Below are 13,697 nucleotides of genomic sequence, written 5' to 3'. Positions count from 1 at the left end.
TCAATTTCTGATACCAAAAAAAAACAAAACATGTGGGCTTGTATGTCTTTATCTTATTTGTGTGAAATGTGTTAATAAAAGGTTAGTAACCCAGGCTATTGCTTGGGTCTATCATTGCATTGCTTTATCTTAGCTGTGATCTTTTATGTAACATATGGAACTACATGCTTCCCTATCCCATAATCTCATAGAAAACAACCAAACACACATTTGAGGTGCAGATAGCTTGCTTTATTTTGTTGTTACTAGCTCAAGGAGGTCCAACAATTATAACTAACAATTAAATTTATACCTGCATGAAAACTACATCAAATTGACATTTTGGGCAGTTGGTGGTATTGTTTTTAACTTAACAACAGCTTTATTTTGATGTTGTGTATTTTTTTTTTTTTTTAAGCTGTGGCTCACTGCTTAGTTGCCCGGTGTTTCATGTGTAATTTAAATTTAGAGCTACCACACAGAGGCATTGGCTGCACCGGGACCTCCAGGAGTTGGCACTGCTCTGGCATAGGAATACTTGGATAGCTTGGTTAAATGAGGGGATGGCCAGGAGATGGTACTTTTCCAAGTTATCCAGGCATTCTTTATGTCAGAGACAGTGTACAATGAGCGAACAAAGTGTTGGCCGTTACACTCTGCTCTGGTAATATTTAAGTCATAATTTTAAGTGTGACACAATCAGAGAAAATGTAAGACGTTAAAGTGTTGCTTACAGGAGGGTAAATGCAAACATCACCAATGCCTTACATTTCTGATTCATAGGTATTGGCGCACACATCAGGTGACATGTGCGGTATCATCATCTTTAAGGTGGACAGGACATCTTCAATGGGGAATTTCTCGACCCATTGAGGCATACTTAGACATCAACAGTATGTTGAGGCACAAAGATTGATACAGTATTGAGCAGGGTATTCATTCCCTAAGAAACTTTCTCCTGCCAATAGTTAGTTTCAAAAGTTACATTGTAAAATGTCATAAAATAAATGGTACAAAACTTTATAACCGTTAATCCGGCTATATACAGTATGTACATGTCATTAGCAAATGTATTCTGAGGTCAATAATTATGAAAAGATTGAAATGCTTGTTTTTAAACTTTGACTCATTTAGGTGGATACAAAACTACGTTTTAAAAAATATTTACAGATCAGAAAGATTAGTCCATGTGAATCATTTGTGTAAAGTTAAGAATGAGTGTAGAGTATAAGGGCACAGGCCCTTACATGGAGCGAATATTTATATTCACAGTGGCGGAGTCAGATCCAAATTCATTCCCTAAGCTTAGGGTATAAAGTCCTCCATCTTGTTTCTGTACGTCCATGATGATCAAGGTTGTTAAGTCGTCTGTGTTTTCAATGTGGAATCTGCCTTGTTGTTCTTGGTTTTGAATTTTTCTTCCACCACAGGACCATGTTATTTCTGGGGTAGGCTCCCCCGTAAAAGCACAGGCTACTGTTAGAACTTTGCCTTCATCAATGCTGATGTCAGAGGGAAGAGCTTCGATTTTAGGTGGAGATCCTTTACAGAACAATGACAACAAAGTTTTAGGATCACTGGAAAAATAATGATTTTCTCTCTACTGAATTATATGTACTAAAGACTCTACCGCACTACTTGGCATGTCTACCTCTACCAGTAATTTTATTGCTCACCTCTTACGCCTGCTTTAAGCATTCTACTTGTTGAGCTTTCCAGTTGTGTCATACTAGATTTTCCCATAAAACTGCTGGAACTCATTTCTACAAAGGACTCTTGCATGGAGGACATGCTTTGGGCAGACATGCTTGCAAATTTCATTTCACTCATGCTGCTAGTGCTGCTGCTGCTGAAACTGCTGAAGGAGGCCTCCTGCTTAGAGGCAGACATTTGGACTGACTGAGACGAGAAGCTTCCTTGCAAGCTCATGTCACCACTTGTCCTCAATACTACCTCTTTGGGAGGTTCTTCGACTAGAGCTGTGGAGCATAGCAGATACACAGTGAACATCAATGACATTTGGTTAGTTGGTGACATCTGATGTTGGCTTGCAGAAGCATACATAAAAACAACCCAAATAATGTGCTGTTGCAGCATAAGCAGATACACAGATACATACATTTGTCAAGAGCTAGTTCAATGTCTCCAAGAAACGCATCCTTATATTTCTACCATTATATTACATGGAAGTACTAGGAATCACTAGGAGAAAAATGATTAGTCATATTGAAAGTGATCAAGATATCATACATTCTAAAAGGACTACAGGGCAGTTGGTAGCTTTACTTTGAAATTTAACTTATCCAAGGCTCTGTTTAGCTGTAAAGAAACTGACTGTAAGGATGAATTCATGAAGGAGGCCTGTTCTTACACATGGAGTGAGATTTCTGAGTTTTCTGTGCTGAAAAGACATGCCAGGCACCCCTACACACACGCGCGCCCTGGCACACATGCGCACACACACAAAGGTCTTAAACCAGTAAGGAAGATGGCAAAGATATACTTACGAATGACTGTTAAGGAAGCTGTAGCTGAACACTGGCCACGGAAGTTTTTGGCCTTAATTGTGTATTTTCCACTGTCACTTACTGATGCATTTCGGATTTCAAGTGTATATACATTTCTGGAGCGGCTTACGCTGACATTTGAAGAAACAGAAATCTAAAATGAAAGGAATAAAAAGCATTTATGTTCAGCAGTAGACGTGGTGTTTAAAATTTGTCTTTAATGGTATGTTCATAATTTAACTTACTGGCAGGTTGTTTTTAAACCATTCAATTTCAGGGGATGGCTCCCCACTGATTTCACAAGAAAAGAGAACGTTTTGTCCTTCATTAATATTTTGAGATCTGGGCTGTGAGATGAAGGCTGGAGCATCAGAGAGTTCTTTGCTCAGGGTCAGGTCATACTGACACTTCACAATTCCTTCGCTGGTTTTGCCTATGCAGGTGAGGACTCCTTCGTCTCTGTGACTGACTTGCTTGATGGTGAGGGTCTGATCACTGCCTGAGACACCGTATCTGTACTCCTCAGAGTTAGTAAGCTCTACTCCATTTAGTACCCATTTCACGTCAGTGGCGCCAGCAATGTTGGCTTTTAAAGTCACTTTCTGGCCATCAGTTATGCTCATCTGAGTAGAAAATGCTTTAATCTCAGCTTGAGTTCTGATCTCTTCTGATGCCTGTGATGATTTAGTGACTTCTTCATGGACGATGGATTTTTCCAGGGAGATTGCTGCTGATTTCTTGACTTCCTCTTTGAGGGCTAACTTTTCTTGAGATTTCACCTCTGATATCTTGACTTCTTCAGAAATTAGGGCCTTTTGTGAGATTTCCTCTTGGACAACTGCCTTCTTCTGAGATGTGATTTCAGAGGTCTTTTGTGTAGATACTTTCTGTGCCTCGCTGTCTTTTGCAGCTAAAAAAGAAACCTCTGTAAGGCAAACTTAATTGGAAAGAGACTTCCCACACTTTATCTTATATTATATACCTATAAGATATATAATATTGTGTAGAGTCAAAGAAAAATGTCAGCTTCCATGTGCAGCACAGGTAACATCAATTCTGCCTGTTTCAATCTTGGAAAACTTTGGAGGTGACTTTTACACTTGATATAACCCAAAAGGCTGAGAAGTGATGGAGATGAGTTTTGAGATGAGTGTAAAGTTGCCTTAAAACAAACTGAAGATAATTTTTATGATATAACAAAACTGTCTTGAAAAGAATAGTCAAAAAATTTAGGAGACGTATGGATTTAAGAGACTTCGAATAACTAAAAAATTAAAATTTCTTTTAGAAGATTGAGGTGAAATTGAACTAATTTTAATTGAGAAAACAGTGAAATTGAACTAATTTTAATTGAGAAAACAAGTAACTTTAACTTCATGCTGTTTTGGAAAAACAGCAAAAATAAAGGTTTAGGGAAGCAGTACCACTTTGTATATTTGTCTGACTTTTTTTTAAATATTCCTGGGAGCAGGGGCTTGCTTGTGGAATTATATATAATACCACATGTAATTAGGTATGCTTTCATGCTAATATAAAAGCATGTGTTAACTTCAAAGGTATGTATTACTGTGTTTGTTTACAAATGGAGTTCTGGAGTTAGAAAAGTTTTACTTTAAAATTTCTCATGTATCTGTAATGGAGGTTGTTAAAATTTTTCCTTAATATTGTTTTCTAAAAAACACTACCTAAGAACCAAGCTGGGCATGGTAGTGCACACCTGTAAGCCCACCACTGGCACAAGGGCCACTGTGCATTCAAGGCCAGCCTGGGCTACATAGTGAGTTCAAGGCCAGCCTAAACTACACAGAGACACCCTATCTCAAGAAAAAAAAAAAAAAAAAAAGCAAAAGCCAACCTACCTTTTATTGTCAATTTGCAGCTGGAGGACACTGATCCAGCTGAATTTGTTACTGTACAAGTGTAAAGTCCACTGTCAGAAGTTTCAGTCTTATGAATTTCTAAGACGAATCCTCCTTTGTCTTCAGAGAGTTTATATTTACCTCCTTGTGTAATAGCCTGCAGAGCGTAAGTGATTTGAGTTATTAAAAGGGATAAGGAGTTAGGGATGAGGGGAAAGGTTAGTTTTTTTAGAAGATCAAGTTAAGGCACATTTAAGAACTGGTTACCTTTCCATCCTTTGTCCAGGTGACAGTTGGCTGAGGTTCTCCAGTGGCTTTAACTATAAATTTAGCAATGCTGTTTGAAGAAACTGTGGTATCCTGCAGCTCAGTAACAATTACTGGTTTTGAAGAAATTGGTTCTGGAGCTTTTGGTTCAGTTTTCTTGGTTTCTATTGGCTCAGCAGATTTCTGAGCCAATTTCTTAGTTTCTGATATGCTTGATACCTGCTCATGGATGCTCTTAAAGGCCTGTCCCTTAAACTGGAAGCTAGTTTTGGAAGTTCCACCTTCACCAGAAACCTCACAGACATACTCTCCACAATCAGATTCTGTGAGGTTATGAATTTTGAGCTCATAGGTACCATCTGCTGAGTAATGAAATTGGAAATGTCCATTTTCCTTGAGTTTCTTGCCATCTTTATACCACGTGACCTCTTTTGCGCATAATACACTACTTTCAACGGCACAAGTCAGCTTTGCAATGTCTTTAGAAGCTTCTGCTTTCAGGGGCCGACTTATCTTTGGTGGGGCAGAGGCCGGTAGCTGCTGAGATTTTTCTGTTGGTGTGTGCTTTGTCTCCGTGGGTGATACAGCTTTGGGAGGAGAAGTCACTGGTTCTGGAGATTTCACTCTTTTTGGAGACTTAGCTGCTTCTGGGGATTTTACCCGAGGCTCTGGGGACTTGACTCTCGGTGGTGACGTCACAGCCTTTTCAGTGACCCTGGCTTTTTGGACAGTCAAGGTGAATTGTGCTTCCTGTGTCCCTTCGCTGTTTTCCACCACCACACTGTAGTTGCCTTCATCGGACGCCTGTACTGAGGATATCTCAAAGGTCGACTTGTACTTTGTGGTAGTCACCTGGTGGCGGGCAGAAGTGCTTATCACGTGCCCTGCACGCAGCCAGGTCACAGTTGGTACTGGCTCACCATCGGTATCACAAGAAAACCTTGCAGACTCACCTTCGTGGACAGTTATGGACCGTGGTTTCGTGAGGATTCTTGCTGCCAGTGTTGTCTTGATCTTTCTGGTTGTGGATTTTTCTTCCACTGACTTTTCTGCTAATGCACTGCTTTTCATTTCTGCAGCGGCATAGTGTTCATATGACGTGAGACTTTCTCTTGTCTCTGTCATCTCAGATTTCATTTCCCTGATAGAAGAAGACGCTTCCATCTCAGACGTTTTCTTAAATGATGAAACCGCATATGCTTCTGTTTTTGTCAGCTCAGGGAAAACTGATCTGGGGACCTCTTCGTCTCTGCGCCGGGATGCATAGGTGGTATAATCACCTCCGGTTACATCCAGGGTCGCATAGTCAGAAGCTTCACCTTTGTAGTTGGTACATACAGCACGGTAGGTTCCACTGTCTTCACTATGACAATCCAGAATTTCCAGGGTCAGGACCCCACTTGTGTTAGTGTAATGAATCTTACTGCTCTCTTGCAGTTCCACACCATTATGGTACCATTTAACCTCTGCAGTTGGCTTAGACTGAACATTTAAGATGAAGCATGTACTTTGGCCAGTTGGCACCCTGTGGGAGCGCATTCTCAGTGTGATTCGAGGGGCATGGTCCAGCGTGAACGGTTGCTGGCTCAAAACTTCATACTTCCTCTCTGATGTCTTCTGGGTCTTCAAAGCCGCTTTCATGGACTCATACCTGGAAAAGATATCAAATCGTGCAGACCTCTCAAATCTTGAGAGTGATCTCTCACTAGACACAGGGCTGGGGGAACGTGGGCGAGTTCTCTCTGGAGTAGGGGACCTTCTTTCTAAGTCATCTTCATATTCCTCGGCCGGTTGTGGACGTGATCGGATCAACTCGGACACTGGCCTCATTAGCTCAATGTAAGTTGGGGACAGGGAGCGCCGGCGTCTCAGCAGTCTAGAAACGGATGAGGATGTTTCTCTTTTAGCACGCCTTGAGATTTCATATTCTTCCTCAATTTCAGTTATTTCCGTCACTTCTCTCTGGCGTCTTGACTTCTTTTTAGATTTTTCTTCTTTTGCTATGTGGTCAAGCTCGCTTCTGTATTCTGAGAGACGCTGGGTGGTGGTCACTGGCCGGAGCAGCTCCTCATCCTCCTTCTCGGCCATGATTCTCTGTCGCTGCTTGGGCTGTCGGTAGGAGGCCCTGGCGTGCCTTTCCTGAAGCTCTGCGTAACTTGTACTTGTTTCCTCCTTCGTCGGGACGTGATAGGTTGAATACCTGAAGTCTTTTCGTTTTTCCTCCACCTTGATGTGAGCTTGTGGTGAAGAGTAACGTAGGCTAGAAAGCTCAAAGCGCGGAGGGCTTCGGCTGGGAGGTGAAGCCGAGAAGCCTAATTCAAGCTCTTCTTCAAGACGCAGCCTCTCTTCTTCTGTTCTCTTCATGGCTAGGTAGTCATCAATGGGGAGGAGCAATTCCTCGTCTGACATGTCACCCAGAGAACGTCTCCTAGGTCTGTAATAAAAGTAATAATCGGGAGAAGGAGTACGCCGGCGAGCTGGTCGCACCATTTCCAGATCGTCTTGGGAGAGCTTGGGGATGCGCCACTTGGGTCGGTATTGATCTGTGATGCGAGGAAGAGGCATCACATAGAACTGTTCCCATCTTGAAAGGCGGATGCGCTTGGGTCTTTTCTGTACAATTCTGTCAAGTTTCCCAGGCATTTCAAACTGATCACGGATCTTCTTGTACCATTTCATGTCGGACATAGGCACGAACTGCTTGATGCGCTGGTCTTCTTCTACAGTGGCTTGTTGGTACTTGCGCGGCTCTGGTACTTCATAAGGCATACGGAATTTCCTCTCCTCCTTCTTTTCTTCTGTCTCAAGTCGGTATTCTCCTTTCACAGTCTTAGTGCTGACAGCTGGTTTGTACAAGATGGCAGCTTCTCTCAGAGCCTCCTGGGCTACCTGCGTCAGTGCCACGGTCTCAGTTCCAGAAAGAATTTCAGCCATTCTTAGTGTCTTGTCGATCTGTTTTTGTACATGTCGTTCGCGCTCCTCCTTGCTCTCAAATTCATGCTTGACATATCGCAAACGGTCCACTTGTAAGTGAGCCTGGCAGCTGGTGGATCCAGCTTTATTTGTGGCTGTGACTCTATAATAACCCGTGTCTTCAGGGAAAGTATCCCTGATATGCAAAGCATAATAATCCAAGCCTTCATGGACGATTTCAATGTGAGGCCCAAGGGACAGTGGCTGACCATCTTTCTCCCATTTTAGTGTTGGTGGGGGAATGCCAGAGACTCTGATCTCAAAGCAGATGCTTTGGCCTTCCTGGCATTCTGCGTTTGCCAGGAGCCGTTTGAACATGGGTCTTAGGGTAGTTTCTGATGGAGGTGGGTGTAGGGTTACAGTCAGCTTTGCTTTACAGCTGTCTTCCCCATGTTTGTTCCTTGCCACAACAGTATACTCAGCATCATCTTCTGCAGTTACGCTGTTGATTGTTAATTGGTAAAGACCTTTGTCAGACTCAAATGTATACTTCTTGTCATCTTCACCTGGTTTGATTTTCTGACCTGATTTATACCATGTTACACGAGGCTCTGGGTGGACAGTGATAGTTACTCCAAACCGGACATTTTCACCCACATAAGCTGTCTTGTTATAGAGAGGCAGGGTAAATTCTGGGGGCCTCTCCAGGAGTCTCATTGTGTCTGTTCTGCGCTTGATTTTCTTCACACTTCTACGGCAGTAATAGTCATAAACTTCTCTCACGCCTTTAACAAACAGCTCTGCATAGGAACTGTCTTCACCGTAGTCATTGACTACTTTGCATCTGTAGGTGCCATCATCAAATCTAGTGATGTCTTTGATGTACATGGTGGCCACACCATCTTCATAGGTGATTTCATATTTCTCACTGTTCTCCAACTGTCTGACACCAAAGTACCAGGTCACTTGGGTAGCTTGATCATAATTTTCAATTTTGCATACATATTTGACATATCCTCCCTCTTCATTAGCTGCATGCATTATCTGCCCAGAAACCGGGCCAATTTCAATGGGTGCTACTTTAACTTTAGCGACATTCACTCCCCTCTGGGATCTAATAGCACCACCACAGGAAATCCGGGCTGCTGACACAACCATGTGGAGGTCTTTCTTGATCAGGGTGTGGTAATAGCGCCGGTGTTTTAATGTTCTGATGACTTTAGTACTGACATTTTCTATCCTCTGCTTTAGCCATGGGTGCTGGAGTGCCTCAGATGCTGTCATGCGAGATTTTCTTTCTTTCACTAATAGCCGGTCAACAAAATCCATGGCTTCAAAGCTAATTTCTTTGAATGCTTCTTCATCAAAAGTATACTCAGCATTCATGATATTCTCAATTATCTGTTGGTTAGTTTCAGCCAGGAATGGGTTGATACCACCCAGCAGTACATATACCAGTGTACCAAGTGACCACATATCTGTGGCTGTGCTGACAAGATCATGCTGGTGGACTTCAGGTGCATAGTATTCAGGAGCAGTGAAGAGAAGCCTGAAGTTGTCCCCTGGTTTCAGTTGCCGGGCTTGGCCAAATTCTATTATTTTAATGACAGAGCTCCTTCTTGTTTGGTAAATGATATTTTCTGGTCTAATGTCAAAGTGTCCAATACTGTGACTATGTAGGAACTCAAGAGCTTCACAGACTTGGCGAACGTAACTTACAATTTCTCGTTCATTAAGTTCAAAAGCACTTGTGTTAATGCGTTCAAATATGTCAAGTCCCGATATGAACTCAAAGATCATAACTAATTCTTCCATGCTTTCAAATGATTCATGGAGGTATAAGATGTTTCTGTGCCTTGCAATGTTTAGAATGGAAATCTCCTTCTTTACTAACACCTGATCAGTCCCTTTGACTTTAACAAATTTGGCCATGAATGTCTTCTTTGAGGATGTTTCAACACAACGATGAACAATTCCAAACTCACCACGCCCAAGATCTTCAGCGATCATATATTTGTCATAGAGTTCCTTGGTTTTAGAGTGAGATGCTTTGGTCATGGTAACTTCCCTGGTTTCATCGACCTCTTCATCGTAGTTCAGAGCTCTGGTCTTATCTTCTTTGGTTATGGTTGGCTCAGAAGGCTCAGAAGGCTTGCTCAGGCCAAACTTATTTTCCGCTATTACCCGGAACTGGTAACTTGTTTTTCCAAATAAGTTGATCACAGTATAGCGTGTTTCTCGGGCTTGTCCTACACGTATCCATCTTTCTGCAGTAGTTGCACATTTTTCAACAATATAGTTGGTGATTTTGCTGCCACCATCAGAAGCTGGCTCTGTCCATGTTAGGTTGGCAGAATCTCGTGAAACATCACTAACTTTGACTCCTCTGGGTGGGTCAGGAACATCAGCCACGTCCAATTCAACTGTCTTCTGATCGATCCCAAATCTGTTTTTAGCACAGACCACGTAGAAACCAGCATCCTTTCTCTCCACTCCATTGGAGAAAACAAGAGATGTAAAGGACCTTGTGACAATAACTTGGTAGTGGCCATTATTGTCAATGAGATCTTGTCCTTTTTGCCAGGTAATCACAGGATCTGGTTTGCCACTGAAAGGGATCTTGATGCTAACCACCTCGCCTCGGAGAGCGTGAACTGCTCCCATACCTTCAAGATTTTTAGGCAAGTGTATCTTAGCTGGAACTGTATCGAATAAAAAAAGAGAGAATATGACTTAGCAACACCTCACAGTATCTATTTAAGAGTAACATTTGTCTTCCCCAAATTAATGATAGGTCATCTAACACTGAACTGATGTTTACTGATTTGTCTTTACCTTCCACATCCAAAGAGGCAGTGCCAGACACAGATCCTCCTTGGTTGGTAGCTCTGACTTGGTATACTGTGGCATCATCATCTGTGACACTTGCAATAATGAGCTGATGGTAGCCACCCTTGAATTCTTGAATCCTGTACTTTAATCCATCGGCAATGATTTCCTTGCCTTGTCTGTACCATTTCACAACAGGTTTCGGATGACCAGTCACTTTGCAGACCAAAGTAGCGTTGCTCTGATATCTTACATTTAGATTTCTCAGTTCCTCTTTAAAGTGTGGTGCCTGAATTGGGATGTCAGATTTGGGAGTGACAGGTTCTGATATTTCACTCCATTCACTTTCCCCACCTAGGTTTTCACATTTCACGCGGAACTCATATTCAAGACCTTCAATAAGGTTTTGCACAGAGAAGACAGTTTCTCGAATTTCATCTGTTGTCACAGAAATCCATTTATTCTGCTTCTTCTCACGCTTCTCAAGGTAGTAATTTCTAATCTTTGCACCTCCATCACTGGCAGGTGGCTTCCAAGCCACGACACAAGAATCTTTTGTGATAGCAGTAATAGTTGGTTTTCCAGGAGCACCTGGCTTTTCTGTTAAAAAAGGGGGAAAAAAATTGAGTCATGAGGTAGATAAGACAGCTTATAAAAAGATTTTTAAAGAACAGATTAATTCCAAAGTTATACTGAAAATAGCTATCCTAGACAAATGAAAATGGCTACTTTGTGCTAAAAGACTTATCAAATGCAAAATTCCTTTATAAAGAAGGGGTAGGGCATAGATTTCCCCTTTTAGATATGCATTCAACTAAATCAGGAGAAAAGGCTTTGTACTTTATCTGAATCTTTGCTATTTTCTTTCAAAATTTATTTCTATTCAAAAAGTTGTGTGTAAAGGCAGAATTTTACCATATGAGCTAAGAGGCAGAAGAGAGAGAAATCGGGTGGTACTTACCAAATGGACTCTTAATGATCACAACTGAGGCGACCTCTAGCGGCTCGCTGATGCCAAAGGTGTTCTGAGCCGATACCCGGAAATAGTAGCCAGCATTTTCAGTCAGGTTCACGATTCTACAGGTTGTCACTGAGATAGCTGATGACACCAATTGCCACTCAGCCCCTTCCTTGGCCTCACATTTCTCCACCACATAATTGGTGATCCAGGAGCCTCCATCATCGGCAGGTGGTTTCCAGCTGATCACCACAGAGTTCTTCAATAGAGCTTCAATCACAATTGGCCCTGTAGGTTTGTCTGGTTTATCTGTTGGGAGGAATTACAATTGTGTTTACAGTTGGAAAGTGCAATACTTGCTATGTTTCCCAAGATTGTTTAAAAAAATAAAATCATTGAAGACAAAACCAAAATACCTTGTATTTCCACATCAAGGATGGCATCAACTGTTCCAAAGACATTGCTGAGCTGAACTTTGTATTTCCCAGCATGAGTCTTACGTTGAACATTCTTCATGACGAGATGAGTATAGTGCTCAGTGTTTTCAATAGTAGTGTGTTCTGAGTTTTGCAAAAGTTTCTGCCCGTAGAACCAAGTCATGGCAGGTACTGGACGACCAATGTACATAACATGGATTCGAAGTGTAGAACCCACAGCACCATAATATTTCTCTTTCAGTGGGTAACCCGGATGGAACTGTGGTGCTGCCTGCAGGAGAAGCTTACTACTGGTTTCTACTTCACCAACTTCGTTGCTAGCTACACAGGTATAGACACCTTCATCTTCTTGTTCCTCCGTCATTACTGTCAGAGTATGTGTGCGTCCATCTGAAGACATTTTATATTTCCGGCTTTGTACGAGCTCCTTACCAAATCGGTACCATTTAATGTCAGGAAGAGGCCTTCCAACAATCTGGCATGAGAGCTGAGCAGCTTCGCCCAATTTGGTAGTAACATCCTTCATTTCTTTGCGTATTCCTGGAGCCTCTCCAGCTGAAGCAGATGAAAGATAATCTTAAATGCATTGTTACCACTGAATCTATAATCCTCTGTCCTTGTATATCAGGAATGAATTTATTCTATTGACTAACACTGTTAGATACTATGATTTACATATAAGTCTAATTCTTAAAAATTTTTAAAGTCATTTTCCTAGGACAGATGGAAAACTGGGATTAAATGAGCCCTTCAACACATCATTACGTAGATGACTGGGAGGACATTAATAATGTGATATAAAGTTCTAGGGAGCCTTCTATAGTCCTCTCTATAAACTACAGTGTTATTGCTCTTAGGTTCATTGAAGTACATTTGTTAACCTTTCAAGTTTTAAGAAGTATAAATAACACGTTACATCAGAGGGAAATTACTCCAGGAATGTCCTTAGTTTACCGCACCTAATGTTTCCTGCTGGCATTATGTTCTTGCACTGGCTTCCTATGAAACTTATCAGCTATCCCCTGTGTGTGCCTATACCAGCACGAGTAGTTTATTTCCATACACTTGCTTTCCAATAAGGCTTGGCACAGTTCTACTTAGTGTAGAGGAAAAATTAGTCTTCACATGTTGTTTAGTTTGTAAATTGTAAGTAGAGAGAGCTACCAGCTACTTACATGTTAACTTAGTCTTTATAGACATAGCTGTTCTTCGAGGTCTGCTAAGTCCAGTCTCATTCTCAGCAAAGACCCTGAATTCGTATTCAGTAGCTTCAAGCAATCCCCCGATGGTGAACTGCCTGTCCTTGATGCGCTCCTTATTGCTCTTCTTCCAAGCACTGTCTCCAGACTGCCTATATTCAACCCAGTATCCAAGGATTTCTTTGCCACCATCACATTCAGGTTTCTCCCACTGTAGAGTGACACTGTCTTTGGACAGTGAAAGAATCTCAAGTTCTCCTGGTTGGCTTGGTTTATCTGAAATATTTTAAGATGATTGAAAAGAGTCAGATTTACCTGTGAAATAAAGAGAACAAGACTAAAGATGGCTTTGCTTTATTGGAAACTTTTTCCTTACCGAATGGATCTTTGCAAACAACTGGTTCAGAAGCGGGGCTGGTCTCGCTGAGGCCAACATCGTTCTGGGCAATGATGCGGAACTGATATTCAGCATCAGGAACAAGTCCAGTGACAGTGTACATTGTGGTGGTTATCTGAGTCTTGTTGTGTCTGACCCATTTGTCAGTTGATGTCTCCTTACGTTCAATGTAGTAACCTGTGACTCGAGAGCCACCATCATCTTTGGGACGGGACCAGGACAAGCTAACAGAACTCTTGGTCACATCAAGTACTTCTGGAGGATTGCTTGGAGGTTCTGGAGGATCTATTAATGTAAGTGGAAAACACATGCGTGTTACAGTCACAAAACTTGTAAGATGATGGCTTTCATT

General features: G+C 41.8%; 1 protein-coding gene across 3 annotated transcripts in view; it reads right to left on the bottom strand.

Moving 5' to 3' along the window:
• Nucleotides 1–209: 209 nt before the first annotated feature.
• The window catches only part of Ttn (titin), a 271,046-nt gene continuing 257,558 nt past the window's right edge, over nucleotides 210–13,697 (bottom strand). For all 3 annotated transcript variants that reach the window (XM_013512608.1, XM_013512603.1, XM_005373371.2), the window contains 11 exons: nucleotides 13,325–13,630; nucleotides 12,925–13,224; nucleotides 11,729–12,304; nucleotides 11,316–11,621; nucleotides 10,361–10,954; nucleotides 4,613–10,227; nucleotides 4,346–4,502; nucleotides 2,732–3,396; nucleotides 2,487–2,640; nucleotides 1,656–1,958; nucleotides 210–1,521 (listed from right to left, as the gene is read on the bottom strand). In XM_013512608.1, coding sequence (XP_013368062.1) covers nucleotides 1,223–1,521; nucleotides 1,656–1,958; nucleotides 2,487–2,640; nucleotides 2,732–3,396; nucleotides 4,346–4,502; nucleotides 4,613–10,227; nucleotides 10,361–10,954; nucleotides 11,316–11,621; nucleotides 11,729–12,304; nucleotides 12,925–13,224; nucleotides 13,325–13,630 — 9,275 coding nt within the window. In that variant the 3' untranslated portion in view covers nucleotides 210–1,222. The remainder of the gene's footprint in view (nucleotides 1,522–1,655; nucleotides 1,959–2,486; nucleotides 2,641–2,731; nucleotides 3,397–4,345; nucleotides 4,503–4,612; nucleotides 10,228–10,360; nucleotides 10,955–11,315; nucleotides 11,622–11,728; nucleotides 12,305–12,924; nucleotides 13,225–13,324; nucleotides 13,631–13,697) is intronic.

This window comes from Chinchilla lanigera, unplaced genomic scaffold (assembly GCF_000276665.1).
Source record: "Chinchilla lanigera isolate Chin_1 unplaced genomic scaffold, ChiLan1.0 scaffold00002, whole genome shotgun sequence".
Lineage (NCBI taxonomy): Eukaryota > Metazoa > Chordata > Mammalia > Rodentia > Chinchillidae > Chinchilla > Chinchilla lanigera.
The sequence above is the reverse complement of the archived record's forward strand: the minus strand, read 5'-3'. Positions and strand labels throughout refer to the sequence as shown.